The 21,816-nt window shown below is 35.8% G+C and overlaps 1 protein-coding gene and 1 long non-coding RNA gene across 3 annotated transcripts in view; one reads left to right on the top strand and one right to left on the bottom strand.

Annotated features, from left to right (window-relative positions):
• Positions 1-15,575, bottom strand: part of LOC125652862 (uncharacterized) — a 39,215-nt gene extending 23,640 nt beyond the window's left edge. The window contains exons 1-10 of the mRNA XM_048882304.2: positions 15,411-15,575; positions 12,697-12,787; positions 11,613-11,783; positions 8,683-8,784; positions 7,083-7,141; positions 6,409-6,575; positions 5,537-5,761; positions 3,857-3,992; positions 1,928-2,083; positions 258-405 (exon numbers count right to left, since the gene is read on the bottom strand). Coding sequence (XP_048738261.1) covers positions 258-405; positions 1,928-2,083; positions 3,857-3,992; positions 5,537-5,761; positions 6,409-6,575; positions 7,083-7,141; positions 8,683-8,784; positions 11,613-11,783; positions 12,697-12,787; positions 15,411-15,560 — 1,405 coding nt within the window. The 5' untranslated portion in view covers positions 15,561-15,575. The remainder of the gene's footprint in view (positions 1-257; positions 406-1,927; positions 2,084-3,856; positions 3,993-5,536; positions 5,762-6,408; positions 6,576-7,082; positions 7,142-8,682; positions 8,785-11,612; positions 11,784-12,696; positions 12,788-15,410) is intronic.
• A 5,373-nt stretch (positions 15,576-20,948) lies between these two features.
• On the top strand, positions 20,949-21,610 carry LOC130055099 (uncharacterized). 2 transcript variants are annotated; one of them, XR_008803331.1, is made up of 3 exons: positions 20,949-21,018; positions 21,267-21,380; positions 21,519-21,610. It is a non-coding gene; the product is annotated as an uncharacterized LOC130055099 (long non-coding RNA). The 2 variants fall into 2 exon arrangements; XR_008803332.1 differs by lacking the exon at positions 20,949-21,018 and adding an exon at positions 21,080-21,126 and having other exon boundaries at positions 21,239-21,380.
• The last annotated feature ends 206 nt before the right edge of the window (positions 21,611-21,816 follow it).

Genomic DNA, 21,816 nt, shown 5'->3' with positions numbered 1-21,816 from the left:
AATCCTAATAAAATCAAGCTCATTAACTTTTAATAGCTAGAATGACATCATAAAAATGATCAAGGTTCACACATCAGTCACATTTTGTTTAATATCTATGCAATTTGCATTTCTTACAGAATGATATGAATGCACATCAAAAATAGTAAGTTTGGCTGAAATTGGCCCCGTGGATCTGTTGAAGAAGTGAAAAGTTTACAACAATGACAGACAAAAGAGAACTTCTGATCAGAGAAGTTCATTTCATATCCCCCAACCCTGAATAATATCAGCTGCTTCACCATTTCTGTACTGCCTTTTGGCTCCATCCCTGACACTCTCCTCTTGATCCCTGCCTCGTCTCTGGTCTCTCTTCTGGTGTTTCCTTTTCACACAGGAGTCTATTAGAGCATCCATCATCTTAGCCTACAACAAAGAGTATCAGTTTTCTTAGTATTTCTTCATCCACAATACTAATAATACATCTAAGTCAAGCACTTGTTCCTATCAATGACTGCATCTTGAGGAGACTGATTCACGATTGTCCTCAAAATTTTGTTTTTCACTTTTAATTATCAAAATCTACTGTCTACTGTGTTTAAAAGATTCCACACAAAAATTAAGGTTATACATTATGACAGACGCTCATTATAGAGTATTATTTGTCGTGTAAACAAAGATTGTTTACAGACTTTTGAAAATGTATGATTATCGATCTAAGTTTATGATATATAACACATTTCAAGTATACTTTAGGTAAAATGTTCCTTTTAAAAGTTAAATTTGTGTCTGTGCAAAATTAGAATACTTTCAATTACAAAAATAACATTCACTAGCTTGTAAATATAAACAAGGCTGGAGATTTGTTGAAATAGCACAGGGTTAGGTCTAAAATATTGCTCTTATCTTTGCATTAAGAAGGTACAAATTTTGGTTCTCAACTTTGAATGAATACTATAAATTCTTTCAAGTTTTGATGTTTAACATGAAAACTGAAAAATATTCTTTTCAAAAAACATGAAAATGTCCCTTTTAGGGTGGGGATAGAGAGATGTTTTCACGTTCTGCCATAAATCTGAAAATGTTTGCACAGCTTCATATTTGTGTGAAATTGCTATACGTGTATAAATTTTGTTTTGAATTTCCAATTTTTGGGAATTTATTTTGGGCTCAAGTCAAAATCACCTGTTTTATAAAACGATCTTTATTCTGTGAATTTTATAAAGAAAATACATTGTTATGAAAGTTATTCTTTTCAAGGATGACATGAACTGATGATAAACGACCACCTTTCAAATCCCCAAATCATTATGTGTTATCATAATAAGTGATTACAGGCATGTTCTCTGTTGAAAATTTGTTTATTAATTTCAAGATTACTTGACTTGACTCATCAGTTTGTATTTGTTTAATATTCATAGATATTGTGCAGTTCTTTAGATTGCATGAGCTAGCATCACTGGAAATGTTTCTTATTAGAATATGATGACCAGTTAAACTTTTGATAAAATGTGTATTCCATTAATTTTATCAAGATTTTCACTCAGCTAGCTGACAGCTAGTACAGTCACATAAGATTATATATTTTATGAAGATATTATTGAACAGCAATTTTAGTTTAAATCTACTGTAAATACGAATTACAAAATATATTTTTACAAATCCACTAAACATCTCTGTGTATATTTTAGCCTAGTCTTTTCTTAATCTGTCTTATATGCAGACCCAATTTAGCTAACTATGCAATGCCAAATGTGTGTATAAAATTTCATAAGTATATTTTCCAAAATGATGCTTTAGAAAATTAACCAGTTCCATTGGACTGACTAAAATAAATGTATGTCAGTCCGCCAGACTTTTAACCAGTCACAGACTGACGGGCATATGTTAATTTGGAGCCCTGCAATAGTTTTATGCAGTACTCACATGCCATTTAACATAAACTAACCTGACTGGAATACACCTGCAGGATTTTTGTGATCTGTTCTCCATTTTCTTCCGTGACAAGGAACTGCAGCAGTAACACAGCCATTCTGTTTTCTTCTTCTTCATTGGAATCCAGGGCCCAGGACAGCTCTTCATATGGAACAGCCAAAACTGGGTCCTAGAAATAAACCAGGTCTAAAGAGTTACAATACTGGGTCAGGTCAAAAGAGTTACAATACTGGGTCCTATAGATAACCCAGAGGCCTAAAAAGTTACAATACTGGGTCAGGACAAAAGATTTGCAATACTGGGTCCTATAAATAACCCAGAGGTCTAAAGAGTTACAATACTGGGTCAGGTCAAAAGAGTTACAATACTGGGTCCTATAGATAACCCAGAGGCCTAAAGAGTTACAATACTGGGTCAGGACAAAAGATTTGCAATACTGGGTCCTATGGATAACCCAGAGGCCTAAAGAGTTACAATACTGGGTCAGGTCAAAAGAGTTACAATACTGGGTCAGGTCAAAAGAGTTACAATACTGGGTCCTATAGATAACCCAGAGGCCTAAAGAGTTACAATACTGGGTCAGGACAAAAGATTTGCAATACTGGGTCCTATAGATAACCCAGAGGCCTAAAGAGTTACAATACTGGGTCAGGACAAAAGATTTGCAATACTGGGTCCTATAGATAACCCAGAGGCCTAAAGAGTTACAATACTGGGTCAGGTCAAAAGAGTTACAATACTGGGTCAGGTCAAAAGAGTTACAATACTGGGTCCTATAGATAACCCAGAGGCCTAAAGAGTTACAATACTGGGTCAGGACAAAAGATTTGCAATACTGGGTCCTATAGATAACCCAGAAGCCTAAAGAGTTAAATTACTGGGTCAGGTCAAAAGAGTTACAATACTGGGTCCTATAGATAACCCAGAGGCCTAAAGAGTTACAATACTGGGTCAGGACAAAAGATTTACAATACTAGGTCCTATAGATAACCCAGAGGCCTAAAGAGTTACAATACTGGGTCAGGACAAAAGATTTACAATACTGGGTCCTATAGATAACCCAGAGGCCTAAAGAGTTACAATACTGGGTCAGGACAAAAGATTTACAATACTGTACCCTAAAAATAAACCAGATCAACAGTTACAATATTGGGTCCTATATGTAAACCAGAGCTTTGTGGTATTGGAAATATTACATTGTCTCATTCATGAGTACATAGGAAGTGATGGGAATCAGAAGAAATTTCACAACTGCTTATTGGTTTCTCATAACTAATTACCAATTATAATCGGAATACGGACATTTGTTAAAAATTTGAAAACAGAATTAATTAAAAGAATAAAGTAAATGATATCTCTTTCAACCATGCATATATTTTTAATTTTGTTGTTGTTGATCAAATGAAATTCTCTGCCGTTTTTCAATGTCATTGGAAATATAGGCCATTGTTTATGGCTGAATCTATACTGCATGAACATAGATAATCTTTCGTATGTAATTAAACAAATTGTGGGTAAAATACTCTCATCAATAAGCAATGCATGAAAGTGAAAGTAAAATCTGGTAATTACAAAGCATATCTTTGTAATCAAGCGCTTGATTTGAGCCTGTAGACAGCAATCCACAGAACTTTTGATTATGACTGACCATTAGAACGTCACTACACATGGGCATTCTACCCCCCAACCCCTCCCCACTACATACACCTCTCTCAGAGATAAGATGGTGGTACTACACCTTGTACATACACCTCTTTCAGAGATATGATGGTGGTACTACACCCTCCTCTCTCAGAGATAAGTTGGTGGTACTACGCCCTGTACATACACCTTCAGCCCCCCCCCCCCCCGTACATACACCTTTCAGCTATGTGATGCTGTCACTACACCCTGTACATACCTCTCTCAGCTATGTGATGCTGCCACTACACCCTGTACGTACCTCTCTCAGCAGATCAATGATACAGATTCCATCAGTGTTCAATGCTATCAGGACATCCATGTCTTTCTCAACACCTGGGAGGTGGCCCTTAATCTTCCCAACCTGCTTTTGAATTTTTCCCTCAAAGAAGGCACTCCTACAAAAACAATAAAACATTATATACTTACATTCATTTACAACAGAAAATTTACAAGGAAACAAGTACAAGTATAATTCGAAGAAATGTGGTCTCCAAATAATTTTTCGACGGGGGAAGGAAAGTTGGTAGTATTACGTGTATGTAGTATTAGAAATTGTTTTAAGAAATATACAAACCAAATATACAAAGCTAGAAGAGAAAAAAAAATTGTACAGTTCTGGGGCCAGGTTATAGTTGTTGTGATAGTCTGACTCTTACACATAAAGAACAGTGGCTTCGTGGTGGAAGATAATTTGTCATTTTTGTCCCCCACCGCAACGCGGAAGGGGACATAGAAATGCCGGTGTCAGTGTGTCCGTCCCACTTGACATTGTGGACACAACTCCTCACAAACCTCTCAATGGATTTTGTTCATATTTTGTAGCATTGTTAGTCACCATACACTGTAAGTACATGTAGTTGATCATATTGCATCACCATTTTAATTCGACAAATTTTACAGGAGTTATGGGCCTTTGTTGAATTTGTACATGCTACACTATCGGAACACTTTGTGGACGCAACTCCTCAGAAAGCACTCAACAGATTTTGTTCAAATATTGTAGGATTGTTAGTCACCATAACTAGTTGATGATATTGTGCGGCCATTCTAATTTGACAAGTTTTACAGGAGTTATGGGACTTTGTTGAATTTGTACATGCTACACTATAGGAACACTTTGTGGACACAACTCCTCAGAAACCGCTCAACGGATTTTGTTCCAATTTTGCAGGACTGTTAGCCACAATATGCAGTTGACCATATTCCACTGCAATTTTGATTCTACAAATGTTACGGGATTTTTGTGCTTCAAGTTTTTTGCAGCGGTGGGGGGACATATGGCTATGGGTAGCTATCTTGTACATCTTATAGCATTCCTTTAAGATTTTGTGCCATCTTCTTCATATTCTTTCATTTGGATTGAGAATACTTATTGTGACAGAGTTCTTGAAAACCACTGGACCTCCAGTCCTGGCAGACATTTTTGACAGGGACTGCCAAAAATCTTATTATCGTCACTTCTTGGGTCCGACAAACATTTGATATCATTCTTTGATTCATTCTGGAAATTCTTATTTTGTCGTTATATATTCCATTTTAGTTTATCACAGACTACCTCTGGTTTGCATGTCCATCATTAGTTTTTAAGTGAGGCCAATTAAATGGTTCACTAAGCCTGCTAAAAAAGGGAGGACCCCAATAATGGAAATAACGAACGGGGAAGAGATGAGCGTTTGAAAGAAAAACGACCCAAGGGTACTTTTCTTCAGTGTAATAACAAAGTGATGTGAACATGAATGTAACTTACCCATAGAAAGCATACTGCCAGCAGACCTCCAGATAGCACCTGTAAAGCCCAGGATGTAACTTACCCATAGAAAGCATACTGCCAGCAGACCTCCAGATAGCATCTGTAAAGCCCAGGAAGTAACTTACCCATAGAAAGCATACTGCCAGCAGACCTCCAGATAGCATCTGTAAAGCCCAGGAAGTAACTTACCCATAGAAAGCATACTGCCAGCAGACCTCCAGATAGCATCTGTAAAGCCCAGGAAGTGCCGTTTTAAGATCTTTGTTTTTGTATGCCTCACTGATCTGTCTGTGAGCTCGCTGAACCCGAACCTCCAACGATTCCTCATCTTCATTCTTATTTTTGCTGAACTTGAAAAATTTTGTGCTCTTTGTCTTGCGCATGAACTCTGGGTAAAACTTGTGAAGCTCTGCTCTGTTAGAATGAAACACCAAAAGATACAATTCATGTAACCTTTAATTAAAATATGACTGTATTTAATGCTGAATTTTATTTGGCACAAACCATAGACTTAGGCCATCTGTTCTCAAACACTGATTTTTTTTTTTAAATTTCCAACCCAGAATGGGGAGGGTATAATTATTCATCGTATATTTTTTTGCCATAACAGATTTATATTGTATTGAATGAACACTTTTTAAAAAACCCATTTTGTAAAATACATCATAATCTTTATTCCATATCTCAAAGTACTCTAGGTTTGTATGACTGTCTAATTAAAAGATAACATGTCTAGGTCTCAGGGGGATCATTGTAGCGACTTCAGCTACCTGAGAGGTTTATATCTCTTGACAACCCTGCTTTCCACTGGACAATGTGCTAACAAAAGTGAAACTCCTTTCTTTAATGCTTGAGGTGTTCTCTCAAATTCTCCCAGTTTTAAATTGGTGTCGCAGTCTTCCAAGTTCTCAAGAAACACACGACACTTTATACTGCACTAATAAAATGGTGCAGATAGTCAAAGATTCACAAGAAATTTTTTGAGTGGCCTTATTAAGGTGAATCATTTTCTAATGTTCTCTGTTCTAGTGTGATATGCTTCAAGAACAATATCAACATACTTGTAGTGTTCTGGAGTGTGGCGCTCCGGATCATAATGTTCCAGATGAATCAGTGCCTGGATTCCAGCCAGCTGGTCATACTCGTCTGGTTGTACAACATACCGACCCTCTATCACGTTAAATTTGGCCTCATGGTACAGCAAATTCAATTCTACTTCATAGGGAATCTGCAAAGGAAATTTGCAGGTCTTTTATTTAACAATTTCAATAGATTTTTACTTGTATCTGCAAATCTACATTCTTCGTAGGGTATGAATAGATTAAATTGATTTGCCCTCATCATAGTATACAAATACATCTGTAGACTTAAATAGACCAAAGTTTGACTTGGCCTCCTCATAGTGTACAAATAGACTTAAGTATGACTTGGCCTCACCATAATATACAAATAGACTTAAGTATGACTTGGCCTCACCATAATATACAAATAGACTTAAGTTTGACTTGCCCTCATCATAGTATACAAATAGACTTAAGTTTGACTTGCCCTCATCATAGTATACAAATAGACTTAAAGTTTGTTTTGGCTTCATCCTAGTAAACAAAAGACTTAAGTTTGACTTGCCCTCATCACAGTATATAAAAAGACTTAACTTCGACTTGCCCTCACCATAGTATTCAAATAGACTTAAGTTTGTTTTGGCCTCATCATAGTGAACAAAAGTTCTACTTGCCCTCATTTCCTCCTCAAGAGTCAGAAAAACATTCCTCTGAAACATCACAACAGGTTCATCTGTGATAAAAGAACAAAAAACACTGTCATTTCTTAATGAAATCCATGAAACAAAAACTTTATGATTTATGCTATAAATGTCACTATTGTAAACTTGTTTACAGTGGATAAAGCAACTTATAAAAGCTTTTTACAAATTTATATGGGGGAACAAAATGGTGAAAATTTCTAGAAAAACACTAGAATTAGATTTTGAAAATGGTGGGTGTAGAATGACCAATATAGAAACATTTATCAAGTCTCTCAAACTAACTTGGTTTAGGAGACTTTTTACAACTAATTCTACATGTAGCTGGATAAGCTTATTTTCTGAAATTACTGGTTGTAACATTACAAAATAGTGTCATTTTGGACCTGTTTACTGTAAACAAAAAGCAAATTCCACTAGAAACTCTTTTTGGAAAGAAACTTTATTTTACTTCGCAGAATTTTTGGAAAGTTTTGAAATGAATAATTTTCACATTTTTATGGAACCCCTGTGGTATAATGATAAAATAAAGATTCAAAATAAATTCATATTTTGCAAGCAATTATATGACAAGGGGTTTCATATAATATCTGATTTATTAGATAAGCATGGTAACTTTATCAGCTACCAGAGTATCACAAATGATTACTCAATTCAGATTCCATTTACTACATATGAGGGATTAAAACAAGCTATTATGCACTCATGGCCTAATATCAAACTACTTATACATGATACAACTTTTCAACCATATCAACCTGAATTCATTAAAATTCTATGCAAATACAAAAAAGGTTCTAGGAATATTTATGACTATTTAATATCAAAATCACAGCATCGACCTATTTGTGAAAACAAATGGGATAATGATTTAAATTTGTAATTAGATTTAAATTGGAAACATGTATATACAAACATCAAATCTGTAACAAAAGATTCAGGACTGATATGGTTCAACTATAGAATCATTCATAGAATATTGGGTACTAACAAACTCCTACATATATCAAAAATTAAAAACTCTTCACTTTGTTCAATATGTGCACTAGAACCAGAAACAATTAAGCTTATCTTTTTTTATTGTCCCTCTGTCTCTACAATATGGACAAAATTATCAGATTGGATTTTTCAAAAATCTGGTAAAAGAATGGGATTTAGTGTACAAACTGTTATTTTTGGTTTTCCAGAAAAAGAACACATGGTTTTAAACTTTATAATCCTCTTAGTAAAGAGATACATATTCCAATATTCAAGAAAGAATGTCAATATTGTTTTTGATGATGTTTTGAAATGTTTATATGATTACTACATTTTGGAAGAAAAACTTACAGAACAAATATTTTACAAAAAGAAATGGTCTAAATGGAAATGTCTTTTCAATTAATGATAACAGCATTTCTTCTTTTTTTGAACAATAAGTACTAGAATATACATGTAATTGTCTATATCGCTTTCTTTAATCTGTATGAGAGTGTGAGTAAAAGGTGTATATGTATTTGTTGAAAATGATAAAAACAATAAAAAAAAACAAAAAAAAAAAAAACGTTAAAGAACAATAAATGTCACTATTTACCTCTGGAGATTTCATCTGGTTTGGAGTCTGTATACAATACACAAAACTCATCCCACATCTGTGCAAATTGGAATGGTCTGTGACTCTTTTTCAATCTTAATTCTGGAAAAAAAAAACAAGATGTGTTTGTAAAACACTGGCGGCCGTTTCACTAACCGATCGTAGATCGTAAACGTACGATTACGTTTAAGATCATTTGACTCGCACGTATACGAGCGTTTCACAAAACCTAACGTAGTCGTAACACTTACGATTGCGATTTACGTCTGACTTTTTAGAACTCTTTTCTCTATGGAGGTAGATTTAAAATTAATCCTACCATGGACAGAAATATTCATTAATTATTTCCTCATGGTTTTAAATATATCCTTATCGTCTGCAGTACCCCATGCAAGTTGACAACAAAAATAATGGAAATTTTGAGCCCGATCTCTAGTGTAACAAAGAAAATTCCTAGAATGTTTAAACAATTGATAGAATAATTTTTATTGACTTTCATGTAACTAAAATGGGGGGAGGGGTGATATAAGAAATAACATAAAAGATTTACATTTTAGAATTTTGAATGTCATGTATCGATCATGATTTGTGGGCCAAATTTCCATCAATAAGTAAACTATGTTCAACGGATTAAAAAAAAAAAAATAAGAAAATGAAATTATATTGATAAAAGGAAATAATAAAATGAAAATAAAATTGCACACAAGTAAAGGAAATTTTATCCTGCATCAAACCATGGATATGTACTCCGGCGTTTAATCATTGTTGTAAAATACGCTGTAACACTAATGAATATCTATTCACTTATTTGTATCAATTTCAAACAAATCATGGGCTCAATTTGTTCCTAAAATGACTTGAAATTTATTTTCCCCATGCGTTTGTCTTTTATATATATTTTTCCGTTTAGGCATGTAAGCATATGCTAACTTTCGTCTTTACGTGATGACGTATAATCCAGATCATTTATTAAAAATTATTATTGATATTGCACTTTATGATGATTGATTTTTATATTGTTTAACTTCCCTCTCGTAAATTTTCACTAATATGGAGACATCACCATTGCCGGTGAAGGGCTGCAAAATTTAGGTCTATACTCGGCGCTTAAGGCCATTGAGCAGGGATGGATCTTTATCGTGCCACACCTGCTGTGACACGGGACCTCAGTGTTTGCAGTTCATCCGAAGGACCGCCCCATTTAGTCGCCTCCTACGACAAGCAAGAGGTACTGAGGACCTATTCTAACCCGGATCCCCACGGGTGTGCACTTTATAAAAAGAGGTTGGAACCCCAAGGGTTCGATAATGACCCTTCCCTTGTATGTGTATACATATAGGTCTAGTTTGTATGTTTAATTTCTAACGACCTTCATAAAACTACAGAAACGATCCACTTGCAAAATTGGGATTTTAACCCCTCTCCCATCACCAAGTCATTTTATTATCATATTTTCCTTAAAATGTGTATGTATTATGCAGTTAGTCAGTTGCATCAAAGGTATTGATCTGACAAGAAAAAAAAATAGCTGAGTACGTCGAATCTCAACGTCTCGGATCATTAAATCTACTGTTACTAAAGAAACTTAATTTCTGAACATGAGAATATTAATGTCTTGTATCCTGCCTAATGTTAAATATACAGTCATGTAATCTAACGGTGATGAAGGCATATGTAGCTATACCCCCCCCCCCCCTCTCCTATTACTTTTCTAACAACTGTTCTCGATACTATTACATGCAAAGTTTGATATATTGAACCCCCCCCCCTCACTTTTTAAAATATGAATTCTTGCATTGCCTTTACATTTATTTCAGCAGACTGGTCACAGGGGCTAGGCCCGTTTTGGACCCGAACTCTGTGTTACAATGAATTTACTATATTTGTAGTATCACAGAGCCCGGGCCCAAAACGGATTTGACCCCTGCGAGACTGACATTTCTGTGGTTGTGCGTAACAAAGAAGGACAACTCTAATTGATTTAAGATTCGGGCTCGGACTGTTCAATATTTTTGTGCAAAAGCAGACTGCAAGTCATTGTGATTGTTTTCTTCCTACAAAGCATAAACAAACTCGATCAGGTAAATACTACCACAAAATGATCTCAGACGGGGCCAGCATGGCGGCCATATTGCTCATTTACGTGCATGTAGGAGCACTTACGATAACCCTAGACCACTCGTAGGGTTACGATCAATACTGATCGTAAATCGCAAATCGTAACTTTTAGTGAAACGGTCGTACGTGCTACGTTCACATTTAAGTCTACGTTTACGATCTACGATCGGTTAGTGAAACGGCCGCCTGATGCCCCCGGATTACAACAAAGTGGAACCAGGTCAAAGGTCAATGTTAAGATCACAAGGTCACAGATTTTGGTGTCAATGGAAAGGTCTTGCCACAAGAGATACACATACCAAATATGAAAGCTCTACTTCTTATGGTGTAAAAGATATAACCAAGGTTAAAGTGTTTTTTTCACAGACAGGCCATTGAAACTATATGCCACCAAATCTTCAATTCTGTGGGCATAAAAACCATATTCATCAAACAAAATGGGCACCAACAGGATTGTAAATGACTAAGATATATTACGTACCTTATCTATCCAGTGTCTATATGCCTTTCTTTCTATGTAATTTAATTTTCACAATATTTTTCACTGCAAGCCAAACCATGATACAAGTATTCAAACGGCAGTGAATACATGTAACCATAACATTTATATTGAATATACATTTAAAAAAACCACAACATTGACAACACTGTGTAAAAAATGATTCAGAAAATAACCAGAGCAAATTCAAAGCTGCATATAGTACACAATTGATAACAAAAATGAACTGTTCACGCAGGTGGAGCCAAGTAACAATCACTATTCGAGTAAAAATCACTATTCATAATTCTGGATCCTAATATCAGTATCTTACCCAGTAATGGAGACACGAGCCAGATGGAGAAAACGTTTTCACAGTCTGCATGTAAGTGTTTCTGCTCCACTGCGATCTCAAACAAGTCCTCCGCCGACGCCTCGTGTCCGCCACACTCTAGAGTAACATGAATTCCCTCCCTGTCTCTCATCCAGATCACTACCTCCACAGCTGTCAGAGAAACAAGTTAGAGATGATGGATCACATTATAAGAGGTCTGCATGTATTCTAGGGCTGTGCGGAGCACCGAAAATTTTGGTGCATCGTGATTCATACCATTCGATTCGATGCACCGATTACAAATTCCGGATTTCAGTTTAGATTTTACATACACTGAAAACAACAAATATGGCGTCCGAGTGATGTGCAGAACATGTGGATTTTTATGCAACAGATTTAAATCACTACTGTGATGAGATTTCACATTTTCTTCACTCAGATACCAGTAGAGTATGGTCTGTAAGATAATTGCAGATTATCTTTTTAATGACATTTGCATTTCTGTCAGTGCTGGAGTGAAATCAACATCGTAGATAATGACACAGATTAAATGTTTTGACAGTTAATATGAGAGAGAAGTAAATCAATAAAGGAGAGATCAGCTGATAGAATTGTTGAATTTTTACATATAAATGAAAACAATATCATATATATTTTCGATTGATGATATATTTGTTTGATAATCCAAAAATTATGCAGTACATTAATAAAACAAATTTAATAGACTGTCAATGTTTTCTTTTTCTATCAAAGTTATACTATGCAGTTACAAATAGATATGATGTTTACAAATGACGAAATATAGTTATACAAAACTTGAATAAAATTAAATTATGCATGCTACTCATTAAAATTGGTATTTGTTGTGCTGTCACTAGAGGGATTGGATCTAACATGAATCGAATTGAAAAAAACACACCGAATCATGCTGTTCTGAATCGAAACCGAACTGAATTGAGCTAACCCTGAATTGTCCCAGCCCTAATGTATTCGTAAAACACAAGGTCCCTAAGGTACATTTGAGATAACCTTGTGAAATTTCAAACATTTATTAATCACTGCATGCTGTTATTGTTGTACATACTGTCATCCGCGGGGTCATCGTGTTGGTGTTTGGCAACCAGACGTCTAGTTTCTTCGTCCATGGAATCTCCCATGTCCATGTTTTGTAAAGACTGAAATACACCATTAATGCATTGTAACATGACTCGACGAAATAAAAAAAATCTACATGGTACTAAACAGCAGTTATTCTATTCTGTAATTTTCCACTGGAAAGTAGTTAATAAAAGGTATCTAGGACATAAATATTGTTGTGTTTCTGCTAACATTCAAGTCAAAATTAGGGTAGGTCAGCAGGAAATAAATTATATTTTCTTATCTCAAACTTTATTTTAAACATTCTGATCACGATCTCCATAAGGTTGCATGTATACTGTAAATCAATATCATTCGCTAGAATTTTGAGATTCATCATATAAAATATGCAGAGGTTTATTGTTCTAGTACTTAATGTGTAAAATGGTGGGACTGCACATTTGCAGCAGGTTATTGTCTTCTACTATACATCACAAATTACAGGAACTCTTGCCCATTTTCTAAATTTTTAAAGTAAAGTGAAGGCTTAAAATAAAAATGAATTGTTCTGAATCCGCTATAAACCAGACCGCTCCTAAATAATAGTCCCAGGGATCCTAGCATTTTTTAAACATCGTATTAAATCGAAAGATTATTTAATAAACATTATTTTGGAGTTGCCACGTTCTTCATTGGCAATTTATATCTGCCAATGAAGTAAGTGCATTTGTTTTTATTCAGGGCCTTCATCATGTTCATCACAGTAATGTAATTTGAAATTCTATTTGTTAGTCACAATGCCTAACCTTTCCAGTGCTAAAACAAGGCACTGACAAGAAATTGATTGATTGTATATCTTCCCACTCGAGAACTTTTCACTCAAATGGAGACATCACCATTGCCGGTGAAGGGCTGACAAGAGATGGGACAGAGTCAAAGTATGGTGCACCCAGGTCATTTGACGACAATTCCAAAGCATTTAAACATCTGTGTGGCTGATGTAAAACCAGTTCTAATCAGTTACCAGAACACAATAATAAAGACAGTCCTGTGGGCCCCCTATTATTACCAGAACACAATAATAAAGACAGTCCTGTGGGCCCTCCTATTATTACCAGAACACACTAATAAAGACAGTGCTGTGGGCCCTCCTATTATTACCAGAACACAATAATAAAGACAGTCCTGTGGGTCACCCTATTACCAGAACACAATAATAAAGACAGTGCTGTGGGCCCTCCTATTATTGCCAGAACACAATAATAAAGACAAGTCCTGTGGGCCCCCTATTATTACCAGAACACACTAATAAAGACAGTCCTGTGGGCCCCCCATTATTACCAGAACACACTAATAAAGACAGTGCTGTGGGCCCCCCTATTATTACCAGAACACAATAATAAAGACAGTGCTGTGGGCCCCCCATTATTACCAGAACACACTAATAAAGACAGTGCTGTGGGCCCCCCTATTATTACCAGAACACAATAATAAAGACAGTGCTGTGGGCCCCCCTATTATTACCAGAACACACTAATAAAGACAGTGCTGTGGGCCCCCTATTATTACCAGAACTCACTAATAAAGACAGTCCTGTGGGCCTCCTATTATTACCATAACACAATAATAAAGACAGTCCTGTGGGCCCTCCTATTATTGCCAGAACACAATAATAAAGACAAGTCCTGTGGGCCCCCTATTATTACCAGAACACACTAATAAAGACAGTCCTGTGGGCCCTCTTATTATTACCAGAACACACTAATAAAGACAGTCCTGTGGGCCCCCCATTATTACCAGAACACACTAATAAAGACAGTGCTGTGGACCCCCCTATTATTACCAGAACACACTAATAAAGACAGTGCTGTGCCCCCCCCCCTATTATTACCATAACACAATAATAAAGACAGTGCTGTGGGCCCTCCTATTATTTATTACCAGAACACACTAATAAAGACAGTGCTGTGGGCCCCCCTATTATTACCAGAACACACTAATAAAGACAGTCCTGTGGGCCCCCTATTATTACCAGAACACACTAATAAAGACAGTGCTGTGGGCCCTCCTATTATTACCAGAACACAATAATAAAGACAGTGCTGTGGGCCCCCCTATTATTACCAGAACACACTAATAAAGACAGTCCTGTGGGCCCTCCTATTATTACCAGAACACACTAATAAAGACAGTGCTGTGGGCCCTCCTATTATTACCAGAACACACTAATAAAGACAGTGCTGTGGGCCCTCCTATTATTACCAGAACACACTAATAAAGACAGTCCTGTGGGCCCCCCTATTATTACCAGAACACACTAATAAAGACAGTGCTGTGGGCCCTCCTATTATTTGTTTGCTTTGTAACACTACACAGTGTGTAGGCAAATCTAGAAAATGGACGTCAAGAGTTCCTCTAATCTGTATGTTGTATAGTAGAAGACATTAACCTGCTACAAACTTGCAGTCCCGTCATTTTTCACATTCATTAGTATTGCAATGCATAATAAACCTCTGACAGTTGACTGTTTACATAGCGCGCGTACTAAGCGTAGGCGTCATAGAAAAAAGCTCAGGAAAACGCCATTATATGCGGTTAAAACTTAACACTACTGATGGAGAATGTGTATAATTAGCAGTCTGTTTTATGTTACATGTCCCTAGCTGCAAAGATAGTGTGATAATTTAGAGGAAAGGGGACGGTGTTTGTTTTGTTTCTCACCCGACCGCTACTTCCTGCCATATTGAGATTGTAATAGAGAAACCGGAAACACGCAGTTCCGGATTGTCTGCACGGTTCCGATAGTCTAACACAGTCACAACTATTATTAGACAATTTCTTTAATGGGATTAATACCATCGTATTATTCATTATCAAATTATTTAATTTGAACTTTGTATCATAATATGGTACTGATTTAAAAAAATATATTAATTGTTAATAACTGTGCAACTATACTACAAAACATTTAGATATTGATGACCTACAAAAATGTGGACTATATACATCAAAACTAATACGATTTTCTGATGAAGCATGTCTCAAATATCTAGGAAACACAAACATGAGGTCCATGGGCCTCATTGCTCACCTGAATCACCTTGGCCTTGCTGTTTATTTCAGCTGTTGTGATTTTTAAAAAAAATCAATCTTTATCCTCATAAAATAACTGCATTCACACAACATGGGAATACCACAACATCAATATAACTAACATAACCTTGCTGATCTGGAGAAGTCAAGGTCATGGTATAAGAAATCTATAATATCAAAATATGAAAGAATTATAAGCCACAGTTCAGGGGGTATGGGTAGATCAGATTTTTTTAAAAAGTAGGTCAAACTGCCCAAACAGTTCAGGAGATATTTGATAGGTTATGTTTTCTTAAAAGTGAGTCAACCCCAAGGTCAAAACTTTTAAAACAATATAAAATAAAAGTTTTATCACAAGGAATGCATATATATATATATCTATATATATACAAAGCACTAAAATGACCAACGACACAAACAACCAGATTGTCAAATTTTCGGGACGACCCGTCCCTTCTTCAGGACGACCCGTCCCTTCTTCAGGACACACGAAAAGAATTACATAATGTGGCCAATATCAACAGAAAATAATAACAACAAGAGGCCCATGGGCCACATTGCTCACCTGAGTCACCTTGGTCCATATCAGAAGACTTTCTATATATATTTGCATGTAAAACCGTAGTCCTTATTATGGCCCCAACCTACCCCTGGAGGCCATAGTTTTTGCAAACTTGAATCTACACTATGTCAGAAAGCTTTCATGTAAATGTGAACTTTGGCCCAATGGTTCACGAGAAGAAGATATTTGAAGATTTTTCCTATATATTTGTATGTAAAACTTTGATCCCCCCTTGTGGCCCCATCCTACCCCCATGGGTCATGATTTGAACAAACTTGAATCTGCACTATATCAGAAAGCTTTCATGTAAATATCAGCTTTTCTGGCTCAGTGGTTCTTGAGAAGAAGATTTAAAAAAAAAAAATTCCTATATATTTGTATGTAAAACTTTGATCCCCTATTGTGGCCCCATCCTACAACAGGGGGCCATGATTTGAACAAACTTAACTCTGCTCTGTGTTAGGAAGCTGTTCATGTGAATATCAGCTTTTCTGGCTCAGTGGTTCTTGAGAAGAAGATTCTTAAAGAATGTCCCTATATATTTGTATATGTAAAAGTTTGATCCCCCCTTGTAGCCCCATCCAACCCCCAGGGGCCATGATTTGAACAAACTTGAATCTGCACTATGTCAGAAAGCTTTCAAGTAAATATCAGCTTTTCTGGCTTAGTGGTTCTTGAGAAGATTTTTCCTATATATTTGTATGTAAAACTTTGATCCCCTATTGTGGCCCCATCCGACCCCCGGGGGCCAGGATTTTAACAATTTAGAATCTGCACTATATCAGGAAGCTTTCATATAAATCTCAGCTTTTCTGGCTCAGTGGTTCTTGAGAAGATTTTTCCTATATATTTGTATGTAAAACTTTGATCCCCTATTGTGGCCCCATCCGACCCCCGGGGGCCAGGATTTTAACAATTTTAAATCTGCACTATATCAGGAAGCTTTCATATAAATCTCAGCTTTTCTGGCACAGTGGTTCTTGAGAAGATTTTTCCTATATATTTGTATATAAAACTTTGATCCTCTATATGGCCCCATCCGACCCCCGGGGGCCAGGATTTTAACAATTTAGAATCTGCACTATATTAGGAAGCTGTCATATAAATCTCAGCTTTTCTGGCTCAGTGGTTCTTGAGAAGAAGATTTTTAAAGATTTTTCCTATATATTTGTATGTAAAACTTTGATCCCCTATTGTGGCCCCATCTGACCCCCGGGGGCCATGATTTTAACAATTTAGAATTTGCACTATATCAGGAAGCTTTCATATAAATCTCAGTTTAGAATCTGCACTACCTAATAAAGCTTATCTATAAATTTCATCTTTTCTAGCCCAGTGGTTCTTGAGAAGATTTTTTAATGACCCTACCCTATTTTTACCTTTTCTTGATTATCTCCCCTTGGAAGGTGGCCTAGTCCTTTATTTTAACAATTTAGAATTCCCTTTACCTAAGGATGCTTTGTGCCAACTTTGGTTGAAATTGGCCCAGTGGTTTTTGAGAAGAAGTTAAAAATGTTAAAAGTTTACAGATGGACGGACGCCGGAATACGGGTGATCATAGCTGCAATAATGTAGCCCTCTCTGATTTTTTTTTTTTTTTTTTTTTTTTTTAAGGGAGAGGGCTACAACTCCTTAGGATCTCCGTAATGGTGCAAGTGCGGGAGTGATTCACTCCCGCAACATTTGCGCTCATTCTAAACATTTCCTGACTTTCTTTACGTAAATAAAATTATATTCTATGTTTCTTAGTCAATATATAAATTTACAACCTGCAACTTTAGATTTTGTGAGGCTCTATTCTACCGTTTTCAACAATTTCGATAAATTCCAATTTCTCGATTCATATTTGTGCGCCATGTTTGATGTACTGAAGTTTCAACTTCCGGTTGTCAAGTCATTTGCATATGCCATATAAGGTAGTATTTACATCAATGGACAAGTATGGAGGCGAAAGCTGTTTCGTCGGTATTGAAGAGGTTTGAATTTAATATCAAGTTAAAAACCGAACAGCAGAGTGTAAATTCTTTCTGCAACAATATGATTTTCCTTTCTTTGTCGAAGTGGCTCGAGTAACTACATTTTCGCGCTGATTGTCAATGTTTAGGCTTTTCATTAGATCCACCTACGAGATCTCGCGATAACAAGCATGGCGGAGCAGACGAAGAATTTTGCATGTTGTACATTATATTTAATGAAAAACACCTTTATTAGACATGCCCGAGCACAAAGTTGGTACTCCTTTTGGTGTAAACAACATTTGGGACTAATACACAGAGTTTATTGTCGGTTATTCATAAAATTATTTTGCACCATTACGGAGATGCTATGGAATTGTAGCCCTATCCCGAAAACGTCAGAATAAAAAAAAAATTGGATAGGGCTACATTATTGCAGCTAGGGTGATCAGAAAAGCTCACTTGAGCTTTTAGCTCAGGTGAGCTAAAAACTACTTCTAGCACTACAACTACACTAATCTACAAACGTATTTACAACGCAGACTACATGTTTTTGGTCTTTGGGCTTGCCAATCATGTTAAAAGTGGAGCGAATTAGGACATGCCTTATTCGTCCAAAGAGCTGATCCAAAATATATATATATATATATATACAAACTCAAAGTTCATTTATGAAATGTAAAGCCTTTCTATAAGGAATGTATAAAAAAATTATGAATTAAAGCCTTACCTTAAGTAGGTTAGAAAGTTTTCTTTAAAGTAAGTCAAAGTCACAGTGTTAAAATCTTTGGTACCAAATAAGGAATATACATATGACGTGAGCCCTATCACTCACCATTCCAAAGTTATGAGCAATGTTACAGTTTTGGACAGACAAGGATAATATAAATATGCCCATGACTGTAGTGTGGCCCTGCTACTCTTTAAAAGAATTTGCTTAAATCAATTTCCTGTATATTCCCATATAAGATTTTGATCTCCTATACTGTGGCCCCACCCTATCCCTGGGGCCCCTGAATTGAACAAACCTGCAACTTTTCTGGCCCGGTTGTTTTTGAGAAGATACATGTATTCGCATGTAAAAAATTTGATCCCCTTTTTGTAACCTTACCCTACCTCCAGGGACCATGATTTAAACAAACTTGAATCTAAGCTATGTCAGGAAGCTTCCAAAGGTTCTAGCTTGCAGAAGATTCTTATATGATCCCACCCTAATTTTGCCTTTTCTTGATTATCTCCCCTTTGAATGGGGCATGGCCCTTCATTTGATCAAACTTGAATCCCCTTCATCCAAGGATGGTTTGTGTCAAATTTGTTTGGCACAGTGGTTCTGGAGAAGAAGATGAAAATGTGAAAAGTTTACAGACAATTAAACGACAGAGAAGAGATGGTCAGAAAAGTACACTTGAGCTTTCCGTTCAGGTGAGCTAAAGAGTTTGATGAAAATAGGTTTTAAAGTGTATTTTAAAAGCTCAGTATGGGAAACAATTTTTTCTCATCGAGACGACCTTTTTGAAGCTTTGTAGGTCTTCAATCATTTAGATCCTTCATTTCATCCCTGTTATATAAATATGCTTTTACTCCCAAGTTTGGTTGACATTAATTGGTGCAGTGGTTCTTGATAAGAAATCTTAGATGTGGAAAGTTTCCAGGAGATGGACATCTGATCTGTAAAGTGCAAAGGTCTATAACTCTTGTAGAAGTGAGAATTATTGCCTAAAAGTGCTGCAGATTTGTATTTTAAAACACACAAAAAGCAAACCTCTTACTCTTGTCATGTATTTTACATGGACGGCACATATATTACAATGAAGGAGTCACAAAATTGTGGTGGGGTTGGTGGGGGCGAGGGTGTTAACACAGATTGACATCTTAATTAAGTTGTACACAATTCCAGCTAAAAGTTTTGTTCATTCTTCATAAAATAGTGAACCTCAATTCAAATTTGCAGTAATCAATTTCATTGGTTCAGTGTAAATACTTAGGCAATATCAACGTTGTTTCCTATGTCTGAGATGGAAAGATAAATGGACAAGCCCAAAGCTAGATACTTCCCAAATCTAAATGTACAGTGTTCAGGTATATAATGTACAGTGTTCAGGTATATAATGTACAGTGTTCAGGTATATAATGTACAGTGTACAGGTATATAATGTAGTGTTCAGGTATATAATGTACAGTGTTCAGGTATATAATGTACAGTGTACAGGTATATAATGTACAGTGTTCAGGTATATAATGTACAGTGTACAGGTATATAATGTAGTGTAGGTATATAATGTACATGTATAGTGTTTAGGTATATAATGTACAGTGTACAGGTATATAATGTACAGTTCAGGTATATAATGTACTGTGTTCAGGTATATAATGTACATTGTACAAGTATATAATGTACTGTGTTCAGGTATATAATGTACTGTGTTCAGGTATATAATGTACAGTTCAGGTATATAATGTACATGTACAGTGTTCAGGTATATAATGTACAGTGTTCAGGTATATAATGTACAGTGTTCAGGTATATAATGTACAGTGTACAGGTATATAATGTAGTGTTCAGGTATATAATGTACAGTGTTCAGGTATATAATGTACAGTGTACAGGTATATAATGTACAGTGTTCAGGTATATAATGTACAGTGTACAGGTATATAATGTAGTGTAGGTATATAATGTACATGTATAGTGTTTAGGTATATAATGTACAGTGTACAGGTATATAATGTACAGTTCAGGTATATAATGTACTGTGTTCAGGTATATAATGTACATTGTACAAGTATATAATGTACTGTGTTCAGGTATATAATGTACTGTGTTCAGGTATATAATGTACAGTTCAGGTATATAATGTACATGTACAGTGTTCAGGTATATAATGTACAGTGTTCAGGTATATAATGTACTGTGTTCAGGTATATAATGTACAGTTCAGGTATATAATGTACATGTACAGTGTTCAGGTATATAATGTACAGTGTACAGGTATATAATGTACTGTGTTCAGGTATATAATGTACTGTGTTCGGGTATATAATGTAGTGTTCAGGTATATAATGCACATGTGTAGTGTTCGGGTATATAATGTACATGTGTAGTGTTCGGGTATATAATGTACAGTGTTCAGGTATATAATGTACAATATACAGGTATATAATGTACAGTGTTCAGGTATATAATGTACAGTGTTCAGGTATATAATGTACAATATACAGGTATATAATGTACAGTGTTCAGGTATATAATGTACATGTGTAGTGTTCAGGTATATAATGTACAGTGTTCAGGTATATAATGTACAATATACAGGTATATAATGTACAGTGTTCAGGTATATAATGTACAGTGTTCAGGTATATAATGTACAGTGTTCAGGTATATAATGTACAGTGTTCAGGTATATAATGTACAGTGTACAGGTATATAATGTACAGTGTTCAGGTATATAATGTACAGTGTTCAGGTATATAATGTACATGTGTAGTGTACGGGTATTGATCCCAACATGTTCAA

Source organism: Ostrea edulis, chromosome 5, assembly GCF_947568905.1.
Source record: "Ostrea edulis chromosome 5, xbOstEdul1.1, whole genome shotgun sequence".
NCBI lineage: Eukaryota > Metazoa > Mollusca > Bivalvia > Ostreida > Ostreidae > Ostrea > Ostrea edulis.
The sequence above is the reverse complement of the archived record's forward strand: the minus strand, read 5'-3'. Positions and strand labels throughout refer to the sequence as shown.